Below are 19405 nucleotides of genomic sequence, written 5' to 3'. Positions count from 1 at the left end.
GGAAAAAATGTGGTGATGGTGATGAGACATTTGCTTAAGTGAAAAATTACCTGTGCTCATTATCGATTTCCTGCAGAAGGTAGTAAGGGCAGAGCAGGGGCTCACAAATCTTGCCTTTGTACAGTGCTGTCCATGTATGTCTGTTAGGTGTTAACCTTCCTCTTCACTGCCCCCCCCCCCCCTATTCTACAGCACGGTCACAGTCACTACACAGCAGATGCCAGGAAGCGTGATGCTGAAGAAGGAGTGACTGAAAAGCTGCAGAACGGAGACCTGGATCACATGATTCCCCCTCCAGGTGGCAGCGAATCTGACCTCCGACAACATCTTGGTGATGAGAAGGTTGTGGTGGGGTCCCTGGCGGTACAGGTTGGTTACATGCTCACGCACTTCTGAATGTATTTTGCAATCGTCTTGTTTATGTAAACTTCTCAAAAATGGTGACTGGTTGCTGTGGGATTTAACCAGTTACACAAAAAGCTATTTTTAAATGGTTTTGTTTGCAGTTATCTATTAGATTTCTATTTTAGCATACCATTAGCTGAAAGCTAAAAATCGGACAGCTTGTGTGTTCCCCTCCTTTTTAATATAAATTTGGCTTTAATGCAAAATCCCATCTGTCAGTGGTACTACTTGCATATCGATTACATTTTAGTCCTTCGTTATACATCTATGTGACAGACTGCTGTAACTCAAACCGTGCACTGAGAACACGAGTTGTGGACATCCGTAAGAGTACTTTTTACAATGGCGTTCTTATGCCAGAAGAATATACAGCAAAGGGTAATTTTAGCAAATGCTCAGTTATGATGGAAACCTATCATTTTCTCCTCCCCCACACAGGACCTCCCAGGTCAGCAGAGTTCTTGCTATTGGCTAAAAGGGATCCGTTACTCTGACATTGGCACGTTGGCCTGGATGATCACACTCAGCGACGGGTTACACAACTTCATAGATGGACTGGCTATTGGAGCCTCATTCACAGTTTCTGTTTTCCAGGGTGTCAGCACATCAATTGCTATCTTATGTGAGGAGTTCCCACATGAACTCGGTAGGAATAATGCCTTCACTTGCCTTGGTTTAATTAAAATGTATATGTTTTGTATGTCTGAGAGAGGAAGGGAAGAAAACAGAAGTTTCCAGAAGGTTGGCTGAGTTTAGGATGGTACACTCTGGTGTACACTGGTGTGTTAACCACCTCCAACATTTGTATGGGGTTCATTTTGTAAAGTCACTTTGTATGCTTGTTGTAGTGTAGCGTTGGGTGTCTGTTTTTGTAAGGTAGTCCTGTTGTATTGTTATCATCCATTGGTCAGGTCCTGCTGAAGGTGTACTGTTCTGTATCTCTCTAGAGCACAGGTGTCAAACTGGCAGCCCTCCAGCTGTTGCTAAAGTTCAAGTCCCATGGGGCATTGCAAGAATGACAGTTACAAGCATGACTCCCAAAGGTAGAGGCATGATGGGACTTGTAGTTTCGCAACAGCTGGAGGGCCGCCAGTTTGTCACTCCTGCTCTAGAGCAATGGTTGTCAAATTACAAGGTATAGGGGTCCTCCAGCTGCAGCCCTTAACAGACCCAAAAGGGCCACACACAATGTTCAGGATATGTAATGCTAGAGAGGACTGGCAAAGACTGCAGTCATAAAGAGCTTGTAAGTTTAGTTGTTGATTAAAGACCTGGTGCAGAAGATGGTGAGATACTAGGAACCTGTTGCATGAGGATAGTACAGAGCCTTCTTTTAACCCCCTCCTCCCCTTTACAAATCAGTGCTCTAACTTCCACGACAGACTACTTGGGTTTGAGGGCCATCAACAAGTACCATGCATTTGGACGCTGGACACCTTGGCTGTAGAATATAATAATACTATGATCATGTAATGTTCAGCGTCCACAAAGAGAGTGTTCTAGAATTATCAGTGTCCAGTAGTCAGCTCATGTAAGAAGGTGTACTTCTGTACATTGTGATATCGAATTCAGTTATATTCAGAGGTCAAGTCCTTCTGGGTGGTATATAATCAATTATGTTTGTTACATGATAGCATTGCATGTAATCAATATAAATAGCGTGGTATGCTGTAATTGTACCATGTTCAACAAGTGACCTTTTTATCTAATAACACAAAGAACATAATAAAACCATTGCCTACATAAGCCTGCTGTAAACTTGAGAAACTTTTTAACATCACAATGTTTTTCAAAACTAAAGTTTAGTGTCCTTGTGTATGAAATTTTGTTTTTGTTTCCCATCTGAATGTGTTCATTTACAGTAACCCTCTTTGTGTTTTTGTTGCAGGTGATTTTGTCATATTGCTAAATGCCGGAATGAGCATTCCCCAGGCTCTTTTCTTTAATTTCCTGTCTGCCTGCTGCTGCTACTTGGGCTTGGCTTTTGGGATTCTGGCTGGCAGTCACTTCTCTTCCAACTGGATCTTTGGCCTGGCAGGAGGGATGTTCCTGTACATTGCACTTGCTGACATGGTGAGTACAAACAATCGGTGACCTTGTCCTGTCCTATTAGGTGCCATGGGAGACACTATTTTCTAAGAAATGTTTTGATGAATAAATAGGCGTGCAGCCAAACTTGCATTTTATCTTTAGTTATTTGGCACCTTCCTGGAATATAGTTGGTCACAACTGATTCTGTATTTTTTTCAATCGGTCCTTTTTTTTATTGACTGAACCACTGCTCACTTTTAACTAACATTTTAATATACCAAAACACTTGCAGTACCTTGAAAATATATTCATACCCCTTAAAATTTTCCACATTTTGTCATGTTACAACCAAAAACGTAAATGTATTTTATTGTGATTTTATGTGATAGACCAACACAAACTGGTTCATAATTGTGAAGTGGAAGGAAAATGATAAATCATTTTCAAAATGTTTTACAAATAAGTGAAAAGTGTGGTGTGCATTTGTATTCAGCCCCCTCGAGTCAATACTTTGTAGAACCACCTTTCACTGCAATTACAGATGCAAGTCTTTTTGGGGATGTCTCTACCAGCTTTGCACATCTAGAGAGTGAAATTTGTGCCCATTCTTCTTTGCAAAATAGCTCAAGCTTTGTCAGATTTGGATAGAGAGCGTCTGTGAAAGGCAAGTCTTGCCACAGATTCTAAATTGGATTTAGGTCTGGACTTTGACTGGGCCATTCTAACACATGAATATGCTTTGATCTAAACCATTCATTGTAGCTCTGGCTGTAAGTTTAAGGTCGTTATCCTGCTGGAAGGTGAACCTCTGCCCCAGTCTAAAGTCTTTTGTGGACTCTAACAGGTTTTCTTCTAAAATTGCCCTGTATTTGGCTCCATCCATCTTCCCATCAACTCTGACTAGCTTCCGTGTCCCTGCTGTAGAAAAACATACCCACAACATGATGCTGCCAGCACCATGTTTCACGGTGGGGATGGTGTGTTCAGGGTGATGTGCAGTGTTAGTTTTCTGCCACACATGGCGTTTTTGCTTTTATGCCAAAAAGGTAAAGTTAAATTTTGTTCTCACCTGACCAGAGCACCTTCTTCCACATGTTTGGTGTGTCCCCCACATGGCTTTTTGCAACCTGCAAGTGGGACTTCTTTTGGCTTTCTTTCAATAATGGCTTTCTTCTTGCCACTCTTCCATAAAGGCAAGATTTGTGGAGTGCATGACTAATAGTTGTCCTGTGGACAGATTCTCCCACCTGAACTGTGGATCTCTGCAGCTCCTCCAGAGTTACCTCTTGGCTGCTTCTCTGATTAATGCTCTCCTTGCCCAGCTTGTCAGTTCAGGTGGACGGTGGTAGGTTTGCAGTTGTGCCATACTCTTTCCATTTTCGTATGATGGATTGAACAGTGCTACGTGAGATGTTCAAAGCTTGGGATATTTTTTTTTATAACCCAGCCCTGCTATAAACTTCTCCACAACATTATCCCCAGATCTGTCTGGTGTGTTCCTTGGTCTTCATGATGCTGTTTGTTCCCTAGTGTTCTCTAACTAACAAAGTTCTGAGGGCTTCACAACAGCTGTATTTGTACTGATATTAAATTACACACAGGTGGACTCTATTTAGTAATTAGGTGACTTCTGTAGGCAATCGGTTCCACTAGATTTAGTTAGGGGTATCGGGATAAAGAGGGTTGAACACAAATGCACGCAACACTTTTCAGATCTATATTTGTAACAAAGTTTTTGAAAACCATTTACCGTATTTTTCGCCGTATAAGACGCACTTTTTCTTCCCCAAAACTGGGGGGGAAATGTCAGTGCGTCTTATGGAGTGAATATGGAGCGGCCGGTCTGGTATTTCCACCGCGGCCGTGTCAGAATACCGGGCCGGCCGCTCAGCTCTGCAGTGGAACCTTACCTGTTCCTCTATCCAGCGGCGTGCTGTCTTCCCGGCTTCTGTAGTGTGGGCACTGGGCATGACAGCCGGGTGCCAAGTGCGCATGCGCAAGAAGCGGTGCTTTTTGTGAATGGTAAGGCGGTACCCGGGATACATGACAGATCCCAGAAGCCGCCGGACCAATCACAAAGCGCAAGTGCTTCTCGCTCATGCGCACTGGGCACCCGGCTGTCATGCCGAGCGCCATTACAGAAGCCGGGAAGACAGCGCGCGGCTGGATCGAGGAACAGGTAAGATCAAACAAAAACTCTGCGGAAGTAAGAGCGGGTACCTGTCAAATTCAGGTACCCGCTACCCACCTCCCCAAAGGTCAGCAGTCATCTGTACTGTCCGCAGTCTCTGGTCATCCCTGTGCTGTCCGCAGTCTCTGGTCATCCCTGTGCTGTCCGCAGTCTCTGGTCATCCCTGTGCTGTCCGCAGTCTCTGGTCATCCCTGTGCTGTCCGCAGTCTCTGGTCATCCCTGTGCTGTCCGCAGTCTCTGGTCATCCCTGTGCTGTCCACAGTCTCTGGTCATCTCCTGTACTGTGTCTGCAGTCCATTAGTTCAGAATTTTTTTTTCCTGTTTTCTGCCTCTAAAACCTAGGTGCGTCTTATGGTCAGGTGCGTCTTATACGGCGAAAAATACGGTATCATTTTCCTTCCATTTCCCAATTATGTGCCACTCTGTGTTGGTCTATCACATAAAATCCCAATAAAATACATTTAAGTTTTGGGTTGTAACATGACAAAATGTGGAATTTTTCAGGGGGTATGAATACTTTTTCAAGTATCCAACATGGTACCCAACATGTGACCTGCAAGCCATTAGGCAATAGTTAGAATGGCACCAGGGTGCTGGGCTCTCTGTCCCAGCACCCGGCACTGAAAGAGGGACTGTGCTGTGAGGTAAAGTTATCTCTTCCCACATTACAATTAAGTCCCAGCCTGTGGAGAGAGAATGGTTCAGGAGTGTGCGATTAGACAACTTTCACTGCCAAAATCAGTGGGGGAGGGGGTTGACTTTGACACTGACCACTAATGCAGTGGGAATTCTATTTCAGTGGTGGGGGAAGTTTGTGTTCATTAACACCAATGCTGGAGGATATTATTGCCCCCACTGACACCACTGTAGCACCCCTCCTGCATGGGGGTAGAGGAGTGGACTCTCCTCCAGCTGGGAGTAGGCTACCATTTACCCCAGGGTGGATCCATGGCAACAGTAGAGAACTTCACTTGACAATTAAGGGTGCCAGTCACTGTATTCTTTTCCTGTTTAATTTCTCCAGCTTCAGGTTGCAAGGGTTAGGGTTAGGTCTCCACTAGCAACCAGGGATCCAGATTCCATCAAACCAAGAGTGCCAGGCTCCTCTGAGGGTGGACACCAATCCCCATTCAGCAGGAAATCCTTCAGGCTCTGCCACCTTGAAAGCCATACCTTCCTCAACCAGGCAAGGTAGCTTGAAGAACTCTGTGCTAGGCCCATACAGACCCATTCAGACCCCAGGCCTGCAACGCAAACACTTTGTGCACACACCTCCCCAAGCTGCATCTTGGGGAAAAAAGAACTCACCAGGACACTCCCCAAGCTTATACCCTCCCCTAACATACACCACTGGCATAAACCTCTTAGTGATAGCCAGAGTAGACATAAAGGCTCAATAGCACAAGATTGGCTACAGTCCCATAACGATTGCCCTGCGTGGCAGTGACACCCAGGGGCAGCTGTAGGGTACTGCATCATTCCTAATTGTAGGGGATAAACCAAATGAGAAAAATTGCAAATTGTCTTAGGAAAACTACTACCCAGGAGAGCTAAAGATACTAGACACCACTGAATGACAGGGTGGCTACACCAATGCTGGGGGTTATTTTTGCATCCAGTGATACCAATGCTAGGGGTTATTTATTGTGTCCGCTGATGCAAGTGCTGGAGGTTATTACTGACACCAATGCTGGTGGTTATTTTATGTCTGTGTGCATTGCAATATGCTACAAAAAATACCACAGAATTGAATTTTCTTGGGTGTTGATTCGCACTCTTTCCTCTTCCTCATTTGTTTAGTGTTGAATATTGTCTGCGGGGAATAAACTGGAGTTTTATTGGAAATTAATCTTCAGGCTATAACCTGTATAGATGGCATAAATGTGTGCTTGCCCATGGTTTATAACATATTAGTTAATAAAAATTAATCAGCCTTAAAAATTCTCAAGTGCATGTAATAGATGAGTATGATGATGATGAGTATGACTATGTAATTTTGTACTGGTTCTACTTCAGCAGGGTATGTAACTGCTATGGGTTACTGCAATAAAGAATTGGCAAGGACTCCCTTAAAAAGGCTGAATTTCATTGTTAGAAAGAATTTCTGTTTTGATATTCTGCTTGGTATTGCTACAAAATGGTTGCACTGTGCAATAATGAAAGTGTATGGGTTTGTAGACCCACTGAAAACCATGCACTCCATGTGTGGTTGACACCTCCTTTTAACAGTCCTTAAAGCTAAACTCCAGGCAGATATAAAAGATGCAAAGTAATATACTTCTGTATTCCTTTAATCATTTAGAAGCATTTTTAAATACCAACAGTGTAACTGCCCAAATTTGACCTGGTATCAACATCTTGCAGTTCCCTATAGAGCAGACCTCAGACTGAAAGAAGCAGTACAAAGTGCCTGTCAGTTGTGCTGCAGTGCTCATGTACTAACAAGGAACATGCTCATAGGGGGGGAAGTGCAGATTTAGTCAGTCTACAGCTTCTCATTTACTGCTCACTTCTACTTTCTAAATTTATTGTATTTTAATCTAGCTGTGCATAGAACAGATAGTTACTTTGTACATAAAAGCCAACAAAAATGTTTAGTCATTCAACTTCATGTTTTGTCATAATAGTCCAACTATGCCTAGGATGAGTTGTTACTCTGCGTGTGAAACCCAACAAAAAAGGTTCATTTGAGCTGAAATTGTTTTTTGTCAGCTACTGTATAGGAACATAAATAATTTCATAAAAGCTCTCAGCTTACTGGGCACACAGCTCCACCTACTGGCTGAATTGAGGTATTTCAGGACTTCCTGTGGAAACTACATGAATAATCTGTTTCACAAGAGGACCATTCAGTCCACTCCTGAAGGCCATGGTGCTTAGAGTGATTTACAGTTTAAATACCCTACGTCTTAGGTCTCTGCAGGATATGGCCTGAGGGAGAACAACGTGGCTATTTATTATTTATGTATAAGCTACAGCAAAGCAAAAATTAGGTGAGACTCCTCGCAAGCAATCTGGTTTTCAGCTCTCACTCATAATGCAGACTGGATACTAAAAGCTGACAATTGATGGTGGTTTTCCTTTTTTTGCTGAAGTGATTTTGCTGTATGGAAGGTGCAGTAGCACGGCACTGCCTGGACTCACTGTAATGTGGTCACACTTCTAGAAAGTGTTACTATGAATGTTGAACTTGTTAAATTCAGATTGCCAAAAGAAACTGCACTGTTTGCTGTAGTTATTGTAAAGGAGATTAGATTTTTTTTTTTTCTTTGGCACCAGGTGTGTCGTGCATTTTTTAGTGCAAGCACAATTCATAAACCTGAGAAATGTCATTGTTTTTTTTTTAAATATTATTATAATACAGTATTTATAAAGCGCCAACAGTTCGCTCAGCGCTGTACATTACAAAAGGGGACAGAACATGTGACAGTACAGTAACAATACAATGCAAAACACGAGGAGTTCGAGGGACCTGCTCTTTCGAGCTTACAATCTAGGAGGGAGGGGATAGTGGTACAGGAGGAGATAGCTGTGGGGGATGGAGTGGTAGGAAGAGTGGAGGAGGTCAGCAAATTAGCAGGGGGTGGGGTAGGCTTCCCTGAAGAGGTGGGTTTGTTTTCAGGGTGCGCCTAAATGAGAGGAGAGTAGGTGATAGTCTGATGGGTTGGGGCAGGGAGTTCCAGAGGATGGGTGACACCCTGGAGGCAGGCATGGGAGAAGGAGACCAGGGAACTAGAGAGAAGGAGGTCTTGTGAGGAGCGGAGTGTGCGTGCTGGGCGGTACTTGGATATTACGTCAGTGATGTAATTTGTGGCAGTATGGTGGACAGCTTTGTACGTCAGTGTTAGGATTTTGAATTTGATCCATTGTGCAATCGGAAGCCAGTGGAGGGATTGGCAGAGGCGGGTGGCGGAAATGGAGCGGTTGGTAAGGTGAATGTGTCTGGTTGCCGTATTCGGGATCGACTGAAGTGGGGATAGCCTGTGGCGAGGCAGGCCAGTGAGGAGGGAGTTGCAGTAGTCGAGTTGTGATATGATGAGGGAGTGGATGAGCTGTTTAGTGGTTTCTGGGGTTAGGAACGTGCAAATTTTGGCAATGTTGCGGAGGTGGAGTCTGCATGAGTTTGTTAATGATTGGACTTGGGGCTGGAAGGATAGGTTGGAGTCCAGAATGACACCAAGTACTCTGGCCTGCGGGGCGGGTCTGATAGTGGCATTGTTGGACATGATGGGGAAGTCATTTGGGGGGGGACGCGGGTTGCGGGGAAGATTAGGAGCTGTTTTGGAGAGGTTCAGTTTAAGGAAGTGGAGCGACATCCAGTCTGATATGTCGTTCAGTAGGTTTGTGATTCGGACGGAGACTGAGGGGGTGAGGTGGGGGGTTGAGAAATTTGTGTGTCGTCGGCATAGAGGTGGTAGTTGAAGCCATGAGAGTGTATGAGTTGGCCAAGGGAGGACGTGTAGATGGAGAAGAGAAGGGGCTCGAGGACGGAGCCTGGCTTTTTAAGTATGGGGGTGATGTGTGCATGCTTCAGAGGGGAGGGGAATGCGCCGGAAGAGAGGGAGAGATTAAAGATTGTTGCCAGTGTGTTTCACAGGTATACTGTATTGTTGGGGTGCTTGTCTGCTTTTTTTTTTTTTTTCTTCCCCCATTTAAAAAACGGTTTTTCACTCCATAAAAGCAAAGAGAAAGGAGAAGGTATGTATAGCTGGAAAGGGTAGCAGGTTAAGGTAAATTGATAGTAAACCCTTACATGTACCTAGTGAAAGTGGGTGCAGAGTTACTCTGCAGAGCTCAGTGAGGAGAGCTGATTGGAGGGAAGAGACAGACACGCACCCCTACACACACCCAATCCTGTCAATCTGCTGGCCCTCCCCTGTCACCATTTTTCTCTTGGTGTCAGGAATACTTGTCAGAAGTGATTCATGCTGATAGCAGAGGAATGAAGCAGCAGAAATTCCTGACACTTTGTGCTCTTAATTGAGACACGTATGCACAATAAAAGGATATGCTGTGCTCATATTTCATGTCTGAGGTTTACATCCACTTTAACCTATTACTTTATCCTGCCTATGGCCAGGCTAGCTGATAGCTGTACATAAGCTATAAGACTCATGCACAAGGTCATACTTAATTTACTGATATCTATACAGGATCTTGCTAGCTGCAAGATTCTACATTTTAAAACACACACGCACACACTACCCCACTATATCTGTCTGGATCCGGGAATGGAAAGGAACCAAAAAAAACAAAATGGTGTGCAAAACCATGTGAAAACTATTCTGTAACTGAATATATCTGTGCTGAACAAAAATATTTCTACTGTGTTAACTTCAATAAAAAAAAAATCACTAATTATGCAAATATGAAGTACCATTTAAAGTTAACTCATACAATTGTTCATAAAACTTTTATGTGAAAAATAAAGTCCACACCCAGTGTCCACAAATAGGCCAAAGGTCTGCTAATGCATGGTATGAAATCAAGCATTCGGTGCTCCCAAGTTTCCAGGCCACCAAAAGTGCCAACGTCTTACTAGAAATATATGACTTATGATATATGTGAGATCAAATGCACTTGTGAAAAGACACACTGTATGAAACCTGACGGGTTATAACCTTCCCTTTTACTCTAATGAAAAAAATTGTTTAGTTCTACTTTAAGAGAAAGCTTTGAACCCTGTCAACCTGTTGTCAGAATCCATCTTGATGTGTGTTTTTTTTTTTTCCTAGTTCCCTGAGATGAATGAAGTCAGCAAGGAGGATGAGGAAGGCGATCGACCCCTTACAGCTTTTCTCATACAGAATGCTGGCCTTCTCACTGGCTTCGCCATTATGCTGCTACTTACAACGTTCTCTAGTCAGATCCAGCTAGGATAGCCTGGGTGACATAGAGGCTGAAAAGTCCTTGATATGACATCTTTATTTTTGTTTCAAGGGCAGAAGAATGATGACCTAAATGTGACCAAAGAGAGATGGATGTTTATGGCAACATTCTTTTCTCATATGTATGGAGGGAAAGCACCAGATATTGGCGTATGGTGATACAACTGACTCCACCCCACAGAGAAGTAACCTTTTTAAAATGTATACAGGTTATTCTAGCCATCTTGCCTATGAAGGTTCTGCAGGCAAATACAGACCTACCAGTCCTGTGTCACATTGTCCTATACATGCCAAGCAAGTTCCTGATTTTGGACATCATGATGTATTGATTATTTGAACCTCTTGCCGATTTTCTCCATCCAGCGTGTCATTGCCTGCGCCAATATTAGTCCGCTCTCCAGTTTCAACAGTCTCTGTAATGGAGATGACACTGTATTTCAAAGACTGTTTTTAGAGAGTTTATCATATTGATAAGTGGTTTATATTCCTCCAGTAAATGGACCAAATCAACTAAACAAAAGTTGGGGTAAAATATTTTTCCCCCGTACACCCTCTAAAAAGGCAAATGATCTCATCCGCCACCCGAACTCTGCTGAACAGTACTTCATAATTTTTTTTCATAAACTGTTCCGTTACCATTTACCTGGCAGTGTATTTGCATTGGTTCCCCGCTGATAAACTGACCGAGAAGTACCAAGCCTTGGCTGAGGACATCTGTCCAACACTGACCAGCCCCCTGGTTCCTCCATGCTGCTGCTTCCTTGACACCCAATAGTGTTTTGATTTATCTTGATGTACAAGAGGGGAAGAGAAACCGAGAAGCTGATCTGTATGTGTGATACACTGCCTGCAGTGCAATAATCCCAGACGGCAATAGAACTCTCTTGAATAGCACACTTATTAACGTCAGAGACTGGCCAGCATCGGCATTTGATTTGCACACTGACACTGTGCTTGCGAGCACTCGTGTGTATGTATGACTTGATATTATATTTAATAACTGGGAATATTACAAGCCCAGCATTAGAACTCTAGAACATGTTAGATTAGCACAGCTAAGGAATGTACAATGGATGTTTGCTTTTGTTGCTAAAGTAGCCTAGTCCAGTTCTCCCCTCTTTTACTGCCACTGTTCCCTTCACAAAGTCTATTTTCCTAGAGAGGAACTCCAGGAAATAGCACTTGCATTATGATCTCTTGCTCTCTCCTCTTCCAACCATGTGACAAGACAGCACATATGAAAAACTGTTTGGTACAGTATAGGTGGACATTCTAAGACTAACCATGCACCTTTTATAATTTCTCTTGTTCTGCCCTGCAGACTGAATGAGATAAATCAATTTATATTGCTATCCATGCGAAACTGTGTGGATGGAGGAATCTTCCCTGCCAGCTGTTGTATTCTGACAGCCACTGCACCCCTGGCTGTCGGTATAGTCCAAAGTAACTGCATCTGATTGGCTGCATTCACTGTTCGGCTGAGAATTTTTCCACCTGGCTCCTTCGATTTTCAGGCTGAAATTTGTTGATCCAGGTGATGTCAACGGGGCCATCCACAGCTCGTGCTTTAAAGAAGAATCCTAGTAAAAAGTCACGGAAAGCTGGTAACCTCTACAGTGCCTGTTCCTGTCCATGTGCACAATTATATCCACATAAGTGTGAGACTAATATGTTCTAAGCCTGTAAATAATTTCTCTAAAAATATTCAGCTTTGTTTCCTAATATATGCATGGCCTGACCAAACATTTTCACCATCTATGACCTCCCCCACTAATTTTAGAAGCAAATACAAGTTGTCTCCACTATTATGCTGGGTACAAACTATATATTTTTTTTTTTATTGTTCAGCCCAGGGGGCTGGAAAAAAAAACTACAGATCACTGTACTGACACATCCGATGTTAGTGCAGCGATCTCCTCTCTGAGTTGTGTTCTGATGGGACCACCCTCCACCAGAACACCATTGGCTGCCAGCGCTGATTGGATGCTGGTTTTCCTGCATGCATGATGGACAGAAGACAGTTGAGGAGCTGTACACATGGGTTGAGAGTCAGACAGTTTTTGCCGAACTGTCCATTTTCAGCCTGTGTGTATCCAGCTTAAGACTCTATCCACAATAGGGAGAGTCACCCTTTCAGTTTCTTTGTTACCACTGAGATTGAACATAATGGAAAACCCAGCCTTTGCAGTTGCCACTAGGTCAGAAATTGTGAATGAATCTTCCAGTAAGCTCACTTATTTTGGCACTAATAGTCTAAGAAGGAAAAGCCCTTTGGAGAGATTTCTTCCCACTTCGTTCTGGCTATAGAACAGGAAGTAAAGGATAATCTTAGTGGGACAGATAGATTCAAATAAAAGTTAAACCATTCCATACTCTACAAAACAAGGATTACATTTTGATTGTATACAGGTGTTCGCCATTATATAAACTACATTTAAAATGTTTGGATTTTCCTTGAACTTTGTTTTAATGGAAAATCTATTTTAAAAATATAGGGGGGGGGACTGCAATGTCTCAATTCACCTATCTTGGGAGAGGGAGAATCTGCCCATCTGTAGGAACAGAAAACAAAGTTTACGTTGTCCTTGCAGCATATTTTTTTTTATGTCATTTTTTTCCCCTTCCTCTTCAAAAGGGTGAAGGGGTGAAGTCTGAGTGACACAGAATTTCATTATGGTTAACCTGGATCTCTTGTGGTCTCTCATGGTGATGCTATGTTGGTGTTTACATGGGAATCCAGGTAGCAGTAGAAGTTATGCCTTTTGTTGATGCCTGTAGTTGGTATAGAGTAATGTCCCACCGCCTGTGGCAGTACAATAAGGGAGCACTCTGCATTGGATTCTCTTCTTCCTCTGAAACTCCCATCTCAGGTTCTGATAATAAAAACCTTTTAAAAACATTTATGTGTTGTTTCTGAGCCATGATGTTGTGAATAGTCTGGTTTGCAGGTATACACATTGAAAATGATAATGCTGGCTGAAGCTCAGGGCAATATCACCGAAGAGTCTTGGGCTATGTAGCTTAAAATGTTACTAAACCCACAACAGTAAAATCAGTCTGTATATTCAGTAAAGTATGCTTGTTATATTCACTGTGGAACCTAAGCGGTTAATCTTCTGCATTGTGTAAAAATGCTGTTTGACCCGACAACTTTGATCTTTGCCTTCTTCCAGTGTCTCCCTCTTATCTCCTGATAAGACATATCATGTGGAGACACTCTGCACATGCTCAGTTTGGTGTGTATTGCTACAGATGTTTTTCTTTCTCTTGTCTTGGGAGAGTGCATGTGATCAGCGCAGGGCAATCTGCACTGTCCAGACTGAGGTCAGGGGTTCTGCAGCCTTGTAAAGCAGAGAACTCCTACAAGCTTTTAACCAGTGCTCTGCTGAACACTGATAAGTCACAAGACTGCTCCAACTGCTGATGGGAAAAGGTATTTAGCAGTTTATATTTACTAAAATAACTGCATTTCTGTGTACTGTGGGAGACCAGATGGAGTGAATGCAGGGTCCTGGGTTTAGTAACACTTTGAGCTAGCCATGCATTGCTCAAATTGTGGTTGAATCGGCTGAAATGTGAGCCATGAAGGACCATATTTGGCACCACCTGGTTTGACAAGTCTGATCAAAGTGGAAGAGTATCAGCTGAATAGTGACTACATTCTATCAAATGCAGTCACTTTTTGGGTATTCAGACAACTGCAGGAGCTAGTGCTGCCTGAAAGTGGAACTATAAAGCCTCCTATCCTTTTAGGCTGCCTTCACACTGATCCATTTTTCTTACGCTTTTGCTGAAGAAAAACGCTTGACCATGTATTCCTATGGAACTTTTCACACTAATCCTTTGAGGGTCTGGTGTATTTTAAAAAATCCCCTTGAAATCAATGGAAAACGAGGCAAAAATGCTGGGCATTGCTTTTTTTTTTGGTGTGGTTTTTGAGTCGAATGTCCGGTAAAAACAAATGCACCTCAAACATGGTAAAAATGTGTTCTGCTGCAAAAATGCATGTGTTTTTGGCAGTGTGAAAGTATCCTAACAGCCAAGATGGATTCCATCTTAAACTAAAGCTTTAATGTTGGCTGGAGTTAAGTTTTAAAGGAAAATTGTATTGAGAGAAATACAGGAGCATGCTGTGTGCTAATCGTTACTAAACAGTTGGACCAAAATGAGGATCAATGAGCTAGGTTAACAATGGTGCCACACTTAGTACATGTTTCTGTGAATAACTGGGCACTGTAGTGTATAGCCAGGAGCAGACAGTGGATAGAATCCTTTCTGTTTTTCTGTCTCAATGGCAATGGTCACCAGAACAGTGAGAAGAAGTCCATTTTACATTTCTCACCAAAACAAGATGAGTGGGGAAATATTACAATAGGGGCGACAACTAAGAATGGAATTCCTCTCACTACCTGCTGTCTCTGGGACAGGCAGTAAAGGGAAATCCCTGTAATGGGACACGGGGAGATTTAATAAAACTGGTGCACTCAGAATTTAGTGCAGCTGTGCATGGTAGTCAATCAGCTGCTAACTTCAGCTTGTTCTATAAAGCTTTGACAATAAAACCTGGAAACTGATTGGTTTCTGTGTAGAGCTGCACCAGACTTTGCACTCTCCAGTGTTGGTAAATAACCCCCACAGGCTGTAAATAATATGTGGGATGGTTTTAATTCTACTGTATCCAAAACAAATCTACAAATAGACACAACAAATGGTTATAGATACACTTTCATTTAGCTGCACCTATCATTTGAGAATTCCAGATGGGTATGGTTTGCAATGGTAATCCCGAGCCAGTGCAGTTCAGAATTCCTACACAAGATTTATGGAGGTTTCCCTGATAGGGCCCAGGGGAGGGGGGTGGGGTGGTATTTATTACGTTGTGGGATTGATTTACTAACACTGGAGAGCTGCAAAATCTGGTGCAGCTCTGCATACAAACCAACCAGCTTCCAGGTTTATTGTCAAAGCTCAATTGAAGAAGCTGATTGGCTACCATGCACAGCTGCACCAGATTTTGCATTTTAGACTGACCTAAAATAGTCCCATCATTTTGCTGTATGTTATTATGGTAAAATAGGATAGGCCTGACCTGGAATGCTTCCCATTTTAAGGCTGGTTCACACCACAATTTCTGTATTCGCATGCACCAGAATGCATAAAAAAAGTGCAGGGTTTTCCACTTTTTATTTTTCTTTCATCTCAGTTGAGGACTTGTGCATTCTGATGTTTTTTTTTTTGTCATGTTCCAGATGTGTTCTATACAGAAAAAAATGCAGTATGTTCTCCTTTCATTGACTACACTGCTTTGAATTAGGGCTATTGGCATCTATGTTAAACACTGTCCATGCATTTTTGGATGTAGAATAAAAATGCACTAGACTGCATCTGATGTGAAACAGCCCATAAGATGACGATGTCTGTGTTGTGATGAAGCTCGCAGGTCTGAGCCTGGCCAGTGATGCCAGATACTACTGTGCATCTGCAAAAGAGCAGCATGTTTTTGAGTGTGGGAACATGTACAATTTACATGCTTTTCCTGCACAGCAACCACTGCAACAGTGTGAACTTGGCCTTAGGCCCTATTCACATCTCTCCATTTCTGCTGGCATGAATTTTTGCTTACTTTTATTAAGTGTTCATTTTTGTGCATTTTTTTTTAGTGTGAAGCGGTTTGCATTTTTGTTGTTAACTAGTGAAGATGCTTTTCTTGTAGTGACATTATGATGGAATGTGCTTCTTGGTTATCAGTGTATGGAGTTGAGGAAACATGCCTGATTTACACTGCCACATTATCTGTTGCAGTCTTCACATGAAAGGTATCCAGGGATGAGCTTGTGCACATTAGGCCATGAGTCTTCACCTGCCTGGGCTATCCTACCAAGAAGGTGTCACTGTAGACAACCAATTATAAGTGGTAGAAGCATTCCCCCGCACCACAGCTGCATCTATACAAGGGTAGCACAAGTGTTAGCACTTCCACCTGGCAACACTAGGGTTGTTGGTTTGAATTTCAACCATAACACATCCTGCCTGGAGTTTGCTTGTTCTCCACTTGCCTATGGGGGTTTCCTCTGGGTACTCTGTTTTCCTCCCACACTCCAAAGACATGTGGTAGCTTAAGTGGCTCCTGTCTAAATTGTCCCTAGTATGTGCATGCATGAATGTGAGTTAGGAACCTTAGATTGTAAGCTCCTTGTGGGTTGATGTGAAAACTGAAGATTTTGTAATTTTAAGTTATATTATTAACCATTCATGTTAAACAAAATGTTCTATAAAACTTAGTTTAGTCAAAATTGTTCTTGTGTTCATTGAGATAGTGATTACAAGCTTACCTTTCAAAAGGGGTGTACTCATTTATGCTGAGCACTGTCAGAGATTTTTTTTTTTTTTTTAAATGTATATACAGGTGAAACTCGAAAAATTAGAATTTCATGCAAAAGTTCATTTATTTCAGTACTGCAACTTAAAAGGTGAAACTAATATATGAGACTCATTACATGCAAAGCAAGATAGTTCAATCCGTGATTTGTCATAATTGTGATAATTATGGCTTACAGCTCATGAAAACCCCAAATACACAATCTCAGAAAATTAGAATATTACATGCAATCAATAAAACAAGGATTGTACATAGAACAATATCGGACCTCTGAAAAGTAAAAGCATGCATATGTACTCAGTACTTGGTTTGGGCCCCTTTTGCAGCAATTACTGCCTCAATGCGGCGTGGCATGGAAGCTATCAGCCTGTAGCACTGCTGAGGTGTTATGGAAGACCAGGATGCTTCAATAGCGGCCTTCAGCTCTTCTTCATTGTTCAGTCTCATGTCTCTCATCTTTCTCTTTGCAATGCCCCATAGATTCTCTATGGGGTTCAGGTCAGGCGAGTTTGCTGGCCAATCAAGCACAGTATTCCCACGGTCATTGAACCTGGTTTTGGTGCTTTTGGCAGTGTGGGCAGGTGCCAAGTCCTGCTGGAAAATGAAGTCCGCATCCCCATAAAGCTCATCTGCGGAAGGAAGCATGAAGTGCTCCAAAATCTCCTGCTAGACGGCTGCGTTGACCCTGGACTTAATGAAGCACAGTGGACCAACACCAGCAGATGACATGGCTCCCCAAATCAACACAGACTGTGAAAACGTCACACTGGACTTCAAGCATCTTGCAGTGTGTGCCTCTCCATTCTTCCTCCATACTCTGGGTCCTTGGTTTCCAAATGAGATGCAAAAGTTGCTCTCATCAGAAAAGAGGACTTTGGACCACTGAGCAACAGACCAGGTCTGTTTTTCTTTAGCCCAGGTAAGATGCTTCTGACATTGTTTGTTGTTCAGGAGTGGCTTGACAAAAGGATCCTGGACATGGGCTTCAAATGTCGTATTCCGTCTGTGTGTGGTGGCTCTTGATGCACTGACTCCAGCCTCAGTCCACTCCTTGTGAAAGTCCCCAACACTTTTGAATGGCCTTGTTCCTGACAATCCTCTCCAGGCTGCGGTCATCCCTGCTGCTTGTGCACCTTTTTCTTCCACACTTTTCCCCTCCACATAACTTTCTATTAATGTGCTTTGATATAGCACTTTGGGAACATCCAGCTTCTTTTGCAATTACCTTTTGAGGCTTTCCTTCCTTATGGAGGGTGTCAATGATGGTTTTCTGCACAACTGTCAGGTCAGCAGTCTTTCCCATGATTGTGATTCCTACTGAACCAGATTGAGAGACCATTTAAAGGCTCAGGAACCCTTTGCAGGTGTTATGGCTTAATTAGCTGATTAGAGTGGGACACTTTGAGCCTAAAATATTGCACCTTTTCACAATATTCTAATTTTCTGAGATTGTGGATTTGGGGTTTTCATGAGCTGTAAGCCATAATCATCACAATTATGACAAATCACGGTTTGAACTATCTTGCTTTGCATGTAATGAGTCTATCTCCTATATTAGTTTCACTTTTTAAGTTGCATTACTGAAATAAATGAACGTTTGCACGATATTCTAATTTTTCGACTTTCACCTGTATATATCAGTGCTCAGCATAAATAAGTACACCCCTTTTGAAAAGTAAGATTGTAATCACTATCTCAATGAACAATTTTGACAAAACTGAGTTTTATAGAACATTTTGTTTAACTCATTACATGAAAGTAAGGTTAATAATATAACTTAAATGATAAATTCTTCAGTTTTACTCTAATTGATGCAAAAATGAATACACCCCACAACAAAAACTACTGCATCTAGTATTTTGTATGACCTCAATGATTTGTAAGGACAGCACCAAGTCTTCTAGGCATGGAATGAACAAGTTGGCGACATATTGCAACATCGATCTTTTTCCTTTCTTTAAGAACGACCTCTTTTAGAACCTGGATGGAGAGCGATGCTCTACTTGTCTCTTCAAACTTCCCTATAGGCATTCAATTGGGTTCAGATCAGGAGACATACTTGGCCACTGAATCACTGTCACCCTGTTCACCTTCAGAAATGCAACAGTGGCCTTAGATGTGTGTTTTGGATCATTGTCCTGGTGGAAAAGTGCAAGCCGACCAAGGGCATGGAGTGATGGTAGCATCTTCTCTTTCAATATAGAGCAGTATATCTGTGAATTCATGATACCATCAATGAAATGCAGGTCCCTGACACCAGCAGCACTCGTGCAACCCCACAGAAGGACACTGCCATGACCATGTTTCACTGTCGACACCATGCATTTTTCTTTGTACTCCTCACCTTTTGAGATGCCATACAGTTTTGAAGCCATCAGTTCCAAAAACATTTATCTTGGTCTCATCACTCCAGAGTACAGAGGCTCAGTAGTTTTTTTCAGAATGGGCCCTGGCAAATTTTAGGCAGGCTTTTTTTTGTGCTTGGGCTTTAGGAGAGGCTTCCTTTGTGGA

At 42.5% G+C, this 19405-nt stretch overlaps 1 protein-coding gene and 1 long non-coding RNA gene across 3 annotated transcripts in view; one reads left to right on the top strand and one right to left on the bottom strand.

Moving 5' to 3' along the window:
- The window catches only part of SLC39A14 (solute carrier family 39 member 14), a 46419-nt gene extending 33005 nt beyond the window's left edge, over nucleotides 1–13414 (top strand). For both annotated transcript variants that reach the window (XM_089658698.1, XM_089658699.1), the window contains exons 6-9: nucleotides 193–369; nucleotides 844–1051; nucleotides 2294–2478; nucleotides 10363–13414. In XM_089658698.1, the coding sequence (XP_089514824.1) occupies nucleotides 193–369; nucleotides 844–1051; nucleotides 2294–2478; nucleotides 10363–10509 (717 nt within the window). In that variant the 3' untranslated portion in view covers nucleotides 10510–13414. The remainder of the gene's footprint in view (nucleotides 1–192; nucleotides 370–843; nucleotides 1052–2293; nucleotides 2479–10362) is intronic.
- Nucleotides 1–19405, bottom strand: part of LOC149440337 (uncharacterized) — a 36056-nt gene that overhangs the window by 7660 nt on the left and 8991 nt on the right. The window contains exon 2 of the long non-coding RNA XR_016307644.1: nucleotides 10777–10928. This is a non-coding gene — a long non-coding RNA (uncharacterized LOC149440337). The remainder of the gene's footprint in view (nucleotides 1–10776; nucleotides 10929–19405) is intronic.

Source organism: Staurois parvus, unplaced genomic scaffold, assembly GCF_062004578.1.
Source record: "Staurois parvus isolate SC_StPar_1 unplaced genomic scaffold, SC_StPar_1.0 ptg001090l, whole genome shotgun sequence".
Classification (NCBI taxonomy): domain Eukaryota; kingdom Metazoa; phylum Chordata; class Amphibia; order Anura; family Ranidae; genus Staurois; species Staurois parvus.
Note: the sequence above shows the minus strand (reverse complement) of the source record. Positions and strands in the feature narration are given on the sequence as shown.